This window comes from Ipomoea nil, unplaced genomic scaffold (assembly GCF_001879475.1).
Source record: "Ipomoea nil cultivar Tokyo-kokei standard unplaced genomic scaffold, Asagao_1.1 scaffold2610, whole genome shotgun sequence".
Taxonomy (NCBI): domain Eukaryota; kingdom Viridiplantae; phylum Streptophyta; class Magnoliopsida; order Solanales; family Convolvulaceae; genus Ipomoea; species Ipomoea nil.
The window spans coordinates 2,386,113-2,397,323 of record NW_017619038.1 but is presented as its reverse complement, the minus strand read 5'-3'; the positions used below and the strand labels follow the sequence as shown (position 1 = coordinate 2,397,323).

At 32.9% G+C, this 11,211-nt stretch overlaps 1 protein-coding gene across 1 annotated transcript; it reads right to left on the bottom strand.

Moving 5' to 3' along the window:
* Window positions 1-9,827: 9,827 nt before the first annotated feature.
* Window positions 9,828-10,934, bottom strand: LOC109154217 (protein FAR1-RELATED SEQUENCE 5-like). Its single transcript, XM_019302052.1, has 2 exons — window positions 10,690-10,934; window positions 9,828-10,494 (listed from the first exon to the last, which is right to left on the bottom strand). The coding sequence occupies exons 1-2, from the start codon at window positions 10,932-10,934 to the stop codon at window positions 9,828-9,830; spliced, it is 912 nt and encodes a 303-aa protein (XP_019157597.1).
* Between the last annotated feature and the right edge of the window lie 277 nt (window positions 10,935-11,211).

Sequence of the window (11,211 nt, the reverse complement as noted above, 5' to 3'; positions counted from 1 at the left end):
AAGTTTTATTATTCTAGCCAACGCGCATACTGTTGATTTGTTACGCATATTAAGGGTTAATGTACCGCCCCTTAAATATATATATATATATATATATATATATATATATATATATATATATATATATATATGTATTGTTTTTAAATTTGTGGTATACAAGTGCTTTATAATATACGCATATTATATTAAAGGTACATATTATACAATCTGACGCAAATAAAGATTTTACTATAGGCATATTGCGTTCCCTTTTTAACGCACTTAAGGTTTAATGCTGCGCAATTTAAATGCTTTATCAACGCATTTTTTAAGCATCGTGATAATCACCAATTTCACCATAATAAACTCCATATTATATAAAACATTAAACAGTGGACAATTATTAAACATCGTGACAGAATCCATATTGATTTGAGATGAGAAGGTGTTCATATTCCTGGCTTATGAACGGGTGCATGTTACCTGTTCTAAAATTACATATGGTGCTATATTAAAAAAAAAATTAAAAAAAAAATTACATATGGTTCTGACAACGATATAGACCTATAACTTACCTTTAAAATAAGTGACAAGTCTATTTCTTTGTCAGCAATTTTTTCATTTCCAATAAAGAAAGTCTGTTAAAGTTGAATGGTCATTCAACTTATAAAAAAACGCACCCATTAAAGCTTTTTTTTTTTTTTTATTGGGTCTAAGTCTGTGAGTATACAATCTCATGCACACTAAGAATGAAAGACTGGCATAATAATGCACATTGTGATATCAATAGATGCATTTTAAATTATTTTGCTCTATATAATAAGTTATACATTCAATCATACGCATGTTAAGTGTAGATGTAATGCATATTAGGGCAATAAGTCCCGTTAGGGCCATAATGTGCGTTACAATCACGCTTTTTAATTTGTGAGCAGTTGAAAGGTTATATATATTTTTGGAATACAATAAATAAATGGATGAGCCCACGGGCGAAATGGTAGAAATTTTTGAACATATCGACTCCGCCTAGGATCGAACCCTCCCCCCATTCAAGACTTAAGTTTTTTTCTTCGAATAGACAACTTCAGAGTATTAACCGTCAAGGCAAATTGTCTTTTATCGTTTGTTCACACACTAAGATCTGAATATACGCATGCTAAATTATTCCTCTGCGCACCTTGGAGACGAAAATCACGCACATTTGTCATTTGTTCGCACACTAAGATCTGAATATACGCATGCTAAATTATTCCTTTGCGCACGTTGGAGACGAAAATCACGCACATTTGTTAAAGTATTAGCGCATGGTCATTGGTGTGTTTATTTACGCATGCCAATGCATCTGGATACGCACATTAAGTTTGTTCGCACACTAACATTTAAATACACGCATTCTAAAGTATTCTTTAGCGTATATTAGAGATTAAAATTCACGCAAATTCGTTACGCATGTTAATATAGTCGGTTACGCACATTAAGTTTCACATAGACGGACGTTATAATATAGTGTTAATTAAAAATGGAAAAAAGATATTTTTTTTAATGAAACGGTTAACACTGAATTTCTCAAATTACTTAATTTAATCTAGTTATTCGCCTATAAAAGGGGAGGAAAACTCATCAGTACAGCATAAGTTGTAATGGCACCGATTGATTCTTTCACACCATTAGTACAACCACCGTCAGTTCTTCATCGTGGCATTCTTTACATTCTTTCCAATGTATACCCTCCTCATCATACTCGCCCTCCTTCTCCTTTTGTTGTCGTTGTAATTGACTTCAACAACAACACATTCTAAACCTAAAAACAAAACACCCCTTAATGCAAATTTCGAGCTTGAGACTGTTGGGAAATTTGGGATGTTCTCCGCCACGGCTTTCAATTTGATAGACGTGGTCTTCTCGCCCATTCAAAGCAGATCCACAGGACGGTCAATAGTCCATCATGGGTGTTGTTGAAGTGGGTATATAGATCTTTGTAAAGCCCAAGAATTTTTCAAGCTCGATTTGGACATGAACGTGGTGTTTTTTTTTTAATTTTTTTTTATTTTTATGTGTTTGATAAATGACAGGGAGAATATTGTGTTTGGGCAGTTTGCGCATTTTAAGTTTTAATGTCACGTATGTAAGATGTTATTTAACGCATATAACTTCATTGGCTAAATTTAATAATGCAGTAAAGTTTTAATACAGAAGCCAACTCGCATACTGTTGATTTATTATGCATATTAACGCTTAATGTACCGCCAATTAAATATATACATATACATATATATATATATATATATATATATATATATATATATAGTTTTTTATTTTTTGGTATACAAGTGTTTATTAAAACACATTATAATAGACGCATATTATATTAAAGGCACATGTTATACAATTTAACGCATATAAAGATTTTCATATATGCATATTGTCATAGCCTTTCAACGCTCATAAGGTTGAATGTTGCGCAAGTTAAATGGTTGTTTAATGCTGCGCAAGTTATATGGAGGTTTAATGATGCGCAAGTTAAATGGATTATCAACGCATTTCAAGCATCGTGAAAATTACAAACTTAACCATAATAAACTTGATATTATAAAAACATTAAAGAGTGGACACTTATTACATCAAAACGTAATATTAATAACGTGTGTCCATCATAACATGCATAATCAAGCCTAACATTTCCTCTCCTTGTTCACGAAGATTGGCCCCTTCTTTGAGTCGACTTCTTCCTCTTCATCAGCCTCCTCAGCAGCTAGGTAGGCAAGAGCCTCCATTTTCCATGTGTTGAAAGAGACTGTTTTGCTTGTGGAATCATCAGAGGTGCTGTCATCAGGCCTGTTGTCAATAAATGCCTCAAACCTTTCTTGGAAAGTTGGATCATTAAGATCCTTTTTCAGTGCTGGCAGATATTCTTTTGGTATGAGGGAAAGGGGTTTTCGGGGTTTCTTCGACTGTTTGACAGAATCCATCTTTCTTTTTTCTTTTGAGATGAGAAGGTGTGAATGTGTGATGGATTATCCATTATTTAAATAGACTCTTCAACATATTACCGGTTGATGAACGGGTGCATTTTAAATGAAATTAAATGAAATCTCTTAAAATAAGTGTCAACTGTATTTTCATTGTCAGCAATTTTTTCATTTCCCATAAAGTTGAATGGTCATTCAACTTATAACAAAACGCACCCATTAAAGTTTTTTTTATAGGGTCTAAGTCAGTTAGTATACAATCTAATGCATATTTAGACTGAAATACACGAATAATAAAGTATAAATGTGCGAATATTAATGAATAAATTGACTCATATCCTTTTAAGAATATCGCAATGCACATTGTAATAGTAATAGACGCATTTTAAATTATTTTGTTCCATTTATTTTAAGTTGTACATACACGCACACGCATGTTAAGTGTAGATGTAACACATATTAGGGCAATAAGGTCTGATAGATACGTACTTGGAATTGGAAATAATTGACAAGTTAATTTCGATGACAGCATTTTTTATATTTCCCATAATGGGAATCTGTTAAAGTTGAATGGTCATTCAATCCTAAAAAAACGCACCAATTTTTTTTTATTGGGTATACCATATAGATACGCATAATAAAGAGTTAACATGCGTATATTAATGAATAAATTGATGCATTTTCGTTTAAAAATCCTCCTACGCACATTTAAATATTGATATACGCATTTTAAATTATATGTGCTGCACGTGTTAAGTTATACATACACTCAATCGCGTATTAAGTTTAAATGTAACGCATATTTTAGCAATAAAGTCCGATAGATATGTACTTGGCATTGGAAATAAGTGACAAGTCAATTTCGATATCAGCAATTTTTTATAGTTCCCATATAATTTTTTTAAATTGGGTCTAAGTCAGTGAGTGTACAATTTCTTTGCACATGAAGAATTTTCTATATAAACCCACCATTATGCTAGACTCAAACCTGTCACCTACAAACACATTTTTGCTTTTGTACTCTCCTTTTTACAGAGATTTTCAATGGCAGCCGAACTTCACTCTGAAATAGTTGGAAATCAACTTCGTATTGCACTGCAGTGGAATACCATTAGGGTTCGAGTGCTTCGAGTTGTTCGTCTCCCAGAAACCAAAGGTTCTGAAATAATCAAATCTATAGAGTGTGTGCTTCACGATGTAGAGGTATTATTATTTTTTTTACTGTAATATAAATCTTAATATTTTATATTTCTAAAATTTACTGTTGATGCATATGTATTTTTTTTTTAAATAATTTCAGGGAACTTTTATTCATATGCACATTCTAGAATTGTTTGTGGAAAAGTGTTTCAACAGATTTGAGGAAGGAAAAGTTTATCTACTCAATAGATTTGACGTGGCCTATAATCCCTACAGAAACAAAACCTCTACTCTCTAGTATATGCTGATGTTCTGTGATAGAACTCGTGCACGATTATTGAAAGATGCTGATTTCCCACCATATGTTTATGACCGAGAAGATTATAATTTCGATGAAGATGTGATATATTGCATACTTACATTGTTTTCCCTTTTTTTTATATATATATATAATTCTATTGATGTATTTACAGTTTATTAACTTTCACCATTTGATGGATCAACAGGTGCCTGACGCTCCGGTTGGAAATCTGGCTAATGAGGATTGAATCAATGAGGAGGCTGCGTAATAAGGATGAAAACGACGAAAATATCAAGATTTTATGTGTACTATGTTATTTGTTATTATTTTGGTCATACAATTTATTGAAGAATGAAATTTCTATGTTATCATTTTATGTTTGTTATGATCTATTATTATGTCATCATTGACGCATTTTCTTTTAAGAATACCCCATCGCACATTGTCATATTAATAGACGCATTTTAAATTATTTTGCTCCATATATTAAGTTATACATACACACGCATTCTAACAATGGAAAGGATTTAAAAATGGAAGAAAAATATTTCAGTACATCAAAGATAAATTAAAAACGGAAAAAAATAAAAATAAAAATATTGAAAATATTTCAATATATCATATATTAGTCGATGTAATGCATATTCGTTTAAAAATCCCCCACGCAAATTCAAATATTAATATACGCATTTTAAATTATATTTGTTGCAAATGTTAAGTTATACATACTCTCACACGCATGTTAAGTGTAAGTTGAACGCATATTAGAGCAACAATGCCCGATAGACATGTACTTGTTGGCATTGGAAATAAGTGACAAGTCAATTTCGATGTCAGCAATTTTTATATTTCCCATAATGAGAATCTTTTAAAGTTGACTGGTCATTCAATACTTAAAAAAACTCACCAATTGATTTTTTTTTTTGTTTTTTATCGGGTGTAAGTCAGTTAATATACAATCTCAGGCACATTAAGAATGAAAGACGCGCATAATAACGTGTTAACGTCCGCATTTTAGTGAATATAAATTGAAGCACATTATTTTAAGATTAAGAATACCCCATCGCACATTGTTATATTAATAGACGCATTTTAAATTATTTTGCTCCATATATTAATTTATTATTAGACATACATACGCATTCTAACAATGGAAAGGTATTTAAAAATGGAAGAAAAATATTTCAATATATCGAAGATAAATTAAAAACGGAAAAAAATAAAAATTATTTGAATAATAATAGGAAACGGATTCTTCAATGGTTGCGTTTTATTAGGCGTCGAATAAGCAATTCATATTTATCTCAACCGCTAAAAAAACGCACTCATTCACGTACATTAATATCTTAACTAACGCACACAAAAGTAGAAACGCACGCACCCTGTACGTTAATTGTCAACGTCAATTTATTTTTAAGTTCACTAAACGGTTAACATTGAATTTCTGCAATCGGTGAATTTTACCAAGTTATTCGACTATAAAAGTGGAGTATCACCTTACCATACAGCATACATATTGAAACCGTGTCATTTCAGTTTTACAGACCATCATTCATTCTTCGTCATTTTCTTCATTTTCATTAGGATGTTTACCCATCCTCATCATACTCGCCCTCCTTCTACTTGTTTGTCAATGTAGTTGATTACAATAACAACACATTCTAATCATCCCATGGATCAAATACTATATCTCAACCCTGGAAGTTTATACGTGGATGTAAAGGAACTATTAGCGGAGCCGACATCACTTGAGTAGAGCACATGTTATCGTTGTTTTCATCTAAAGCAACACATTTTAAGCCTGAAAGGATCTTCTTCTGTGGATCTAAATGCTAACTGATTTGGATATTCAATTTAGACATCAACTTTTGGCTGTAAATTGAATATAACATGTGGGGCAGTCAAATACATCTGGATCAGTTAGATTTTAGGTTCATAGAAGTCGATCTTTTCAGGTTTATAATGTGTTGTTTTAGCCCAGACTTGCGGCAGGATCCTCTACTCCATTTGGAGATATATCTTTTGGTACCTTAATGCATGCTTAACCAAAAGGAATATCTCCAAAAGGTATAGATGGATCCTGTCGTTTGCCTGGGTTTTTTTTTTTTTTGTTATTAAAAACAAGCTCTCATGTCCACCTCTGTTGTTGTTATTATTAATATTATACTTGTAGTAGTAGCAGTAGCAGTTCAAAGTGTAAATTATTTCAATGTAAATAATAAATCTTTCTGCATTTTATTCATTTTTTTCTTTTGGGTTGTTTTTGATAATGGTTAAATAAACTAGCAATTCCGAGTACTATTAGACTAAAATCAATGGACGTTATGTAATTTGGGATCTTAATAGGTTCGTGTTACATGATAATTTAATAGAAAAATTCAAGCACATTAAGATTTTTTTTCAATGAAATATAAGATATAAAAAAAACGCACATTAAGACCAAATTCTACGCGTATTACTATGTCCGGAAAACAACATCCAGACTCACGTATTTTCTAATGCACATTATGTTACTGTATTGCGCATGTTAAGTTTTTTTGTATTTGCCACGGACTATAGTTTTAATACATAATGCAACGCACATTTTGTTGCCGTATTACGCATCTTGAGCGTACGTATTGCATTTTAAATTTATTCTTTTTTTTTTTCTTTTTGTTTGTTTTTAATTTTCAGGAATTGTTGTTTAATATTTTTCATATAATCAAAGTAACGGATGAGCTCACTGGCGAAATGGTAGAAGTCTTTGATTAAACTGATTCACCTAGGATTGTACCCCCATAAAGACTTGATCTTTTTATTATATTTTACTTGTTTTTTGTTTAATAAAATATAATAAACGCATCTTAGAGTGATATTTCGCACACTTTAATTGGTTCCCGACGCACATTAAACTTTTGGCTTTAAAAAATCACTTATTTCGATACAAATTAATTAAATTTATATTTACACGCATGTTGTTCTTCTAGCTCGCGCATGTAACAAAGCAAAGCAAAGCACATTAAGTCTTTTATACCAATCCACGTAATATTCAAAGATATTTGATGTCACAACTTTAAGGCATTTGTAGTTGGTTGGGGAAACGGATAACATTGAATGGTCATTCAATGCCTTAAAAAACGCACCCATTAAAGGAAATCTTGAAAAATCTAATCTGTCTGTAAATCATGCAACATTGAAATCTCAAATCAGTGCATGTGACCAAGTTATTCACCTATATATAAATTAGAAGGAACAACACACAACTGAGCATCAGGTTATTGAAATATTAGACTTATTTTTTACACATCGTATATTAACTAATAAGTAAACGCATATTAGAAAAAGAAAGTGTTAAATATTGCCTTTGTACGCGTATTAAGCTTTAATGTCGCGCAAGTTAAATGTTAATCGACGCATGTAAAGACTTTGGCATTTACCACAGACCAAAGTTTTTATACATAAACCAACGCACATTCGGTTTCCGTATTACACATATTAAGCTTTAATGGAGCGCACGTTAAAAGTGTAATCAACGCATTTTAAGAATTAACTGCACGCAGGTAAAGTATTAATGACACGCAGTTTAAATTATTTTGCTCCATATATTAAGTTATACATACATACGCATTCTAACAATGGAAAGGGTTTAAAAATGGAAGAAAAATATTTCAGTATATCAAAGATAAATAAAAAATGGAAAAAAATAAAAATAAAAATATTGAAAAATATTTCAATATATAATACGCACATTTTGTTGCCGTATTACGCATATTGGGCGTACGTGTTGCGCATGTTAAGCTTTTTTGTTAGTTTTTAATTTTCAGGAATTGTTGTTTAATATTTTTCATACAATTAAAGTAATGGATGAGCCCATTGGCGAAATGGTAGAAGTCTTTGATTAAACGGATTTTGCCCAGGATCGAACCTCAATTAAGACTTGATCTTTTTATTATGTTTTTTTTTTGGTTTAATAAAATATAATAAACGCATCTTAAAGTGATATTTCGCGCACTTTAATTGGTTTCCCGACGCACATTAAACTTTTGGCTTTAAAAAATCTCTCATTTCGATGCAATCTAATTTAATGTATATTTACACGCATGTTGTTCTTGTAGCTTGCGCATGTAACAGAGCAAAGCAAAGCACATTAAGTCTTTTATACCAATCCATCCTTACGTAATACTCAAAGATATTTGATGTCAGAACTTTAAGGCATTTGTAGTTGGGAAAACGGATAACATTGAATGGTCATTCAATGCCTTAAAAAACGCACCCATTAAAGAAAATCTTGAAAAATCTAATGTGTCTGTAAATCACGCAACATTCAAATCTCAAATCAGTGCATGTGATCAAGTTATTCGCCTATAAATTAGAAGGAACAACACACAACTGAGCATCAGGTTATTGAAATGGCTATCTCTCACATTTCTGCACGTATAGAAGAACCATCTTCATTTATTCTCTATCTTTTATGCCCTTTTCATTTTCCTCACCCTCCAGCTTGTAGTGATTGTAACTAACTACAAAAACAACACATTCTAAACCTAAAACATTATTCGTCAATCTCAGCTGCAAGCTCGTCATGCTGTAACCAAACATCATCCAAAGGCTGAGTTGAGCATTATGGGTGGCTGGCGGTGTGTCGGATGCTGCTGGAACCAGAAGAGATGTCTTCAAAGTGCTAGAAGAAATAAATATGTGCAATCGATTATGTATGTACCATTTTATTTGCAAATTATTTCATAATCAAACAAACGCACTTTAAGTTTTGCAATCGCGCATATTAGACTTATTTTTAACACATCGTATATTAACTAATAATTAAACGCATATTAGAAAAAGAAAGTGTTAAATATTGCCTTTGTACACATATTAAGCTTTAATGTCGTGCAAGTTAAATGTTAATCGACGCATGTAAAGACTTTGGCATTTACCACGGACCAAAGTTTCTAGACATAAACCAACGCACATTCTGTTTCCGTATTACGCATATTAAGCTTTAATGTAGCGCACGTTAAAAGTGTAATCAACGCAGATTAAGAATTAACTGCACGCAGGTAAAATATTAATGACACGCACTTTAAGCTAGTAGCAGTGATTGTTAAACACAAATCAGTGATAAAAACAAAAACTAGTAATAGCTGAACATTAAATTCAAGTATCTCAACTGCAAAAAGCGGTCTGAAATGAGTTAACTAAGTATTTGTGTTTCATATTTGCTATCTATTTTCGTTCTCGACTGTAAAGGCGTTGTAAAAATAGTCTGCTATGCCTTTTTCTTACCCTTTTGCTTGTCCTTATTTTTGGAGTTAAGTGGGCAAGTCCTGGTGTCTTGTTGATCTCCTCTAACACCACAAAAATTGCACCTCCTGCCCTTTTCTTTTTCCATTGCCAACTCCTTGCTGCTTTTGATACGTTTGTTGTTGCCCTTGTTCTTTGCATGTTTCGGTGGAAGTATATTAAATCTCTGAAATCTCTGTTGATCCACAAAAGGATTCTATAACAGTCTTCCTGCTGTGCTGAGGGGATAAATTTTCCTTTCCTGACATTAGCAGCTGTTTCTGTTCATTAATCACTTGCGAAAATGCAGCCAATTGCTCCATGTTTGAACCTGCTAGATCAATACAACAGTGTACATCTGCCCACAATTTGTTCAGCATCATCTTCTTTTCATCCTTTGGTCCATTCTGATCATAAATGACATCATCTATTTCAAATGTAGCCTTTAAAGATGCATCCTTGGTCCACCGATTAACCACATACCTCAGAGGGATCTTTTCAAGGTCTCTAAAGACCACAAATATGTGTCTACGCAACAGTCCAACCATCTCAAACATCTTGCAACCGCATTTGGCCTCATGGTCATTTACATTGTGCACCACAGTAAATATTTTGTTCTTTCCATCCATAATATAATAGTGTAGCATTCCACCGTCTTCTCTAACACTCAACACTATACATTTGAAACAGGAGGCACATATTTCTTCCTGAACTTGATAGAAAATAGTAATGGTGTAGACGATTGAAGCGTGTTTTTCGATCCCCAGAGGAGTCTTCATATCTGGATTGTAACCTTCATTGTCACTGTTGAGCTTTGCGTTGGTGTTACATTGTGATTTAAGAGCACTGTCAAAGTTCATCATGAATTCAACTAGGCTAGACTATGGGCCAGTAAAACGGCTGTACGTGTAGTTCTCACTTTCGGAACGAGACGTTGTCCTGAGTAGACCCCCCATAAAGTCATCTCTAAAATAGGCTGGGATCCAACGGTTTCTAGCCTCAAACATAGTTGTAAACCAATTGTGTTCGACTAAGTTGTACTTTTCAATGAGCTTTCTCCACAGTTTCTCAAAATCAGGAGGTTCCAAAGATGACGTCCAAACGATTGAGTTCAGTTTGTTCTTGAACTCCTCATTCTTGTTCAACGTAGGACCCACCTTTTCCCCAACTTTACACATAATGTGCCACATGCAGTAGCGATGCCTGGCTTGCTTGAAAACTCTTGGAATCGCCACTTTCATAGCTGGATCTTGATCGATGACAATTATTCTTGGTTCCATACCCATTGCATTTTTAAATTTCTCAAAGAGCCAAACATAAGACTCAATGTCTTCTTTCAACAATAGTCCAGCGCCAAATGTTATACACTTTTTATGGTTATCAACTCCGGTGAACGGTGTAAAAACCAGATCGTACCTACAACACAAAAAGCGTCATCACAGTATACAGGTGTCAAACTGGCGCACTTAGAGCATTAGCGTGACGCACATTAAGTCTTAAAATCGCAGACACATGTACTTGAAGTCTAATTCTGGATGTTCCGCATTAATATGCGCGACATTA

What these genes read in the sequence shown, in the direction of transcription:
- LOC109154217 (XM_019302052.1), bottom strand. Translation starts at nt 10,934, where the DNA reads ATGGGTATGGAACCAAGAATAATTGTCATCGATCAAGATCCAGCTATG. An exon ending in TGGAGAAAGCTCATTGAAAA is followed by an intron (nt 10,495 to 10,689) that starts GTACAACTTAGT and finishes GAACTTTGACAG; the next exon opens with TGCTCTTAAATCACAATGTA.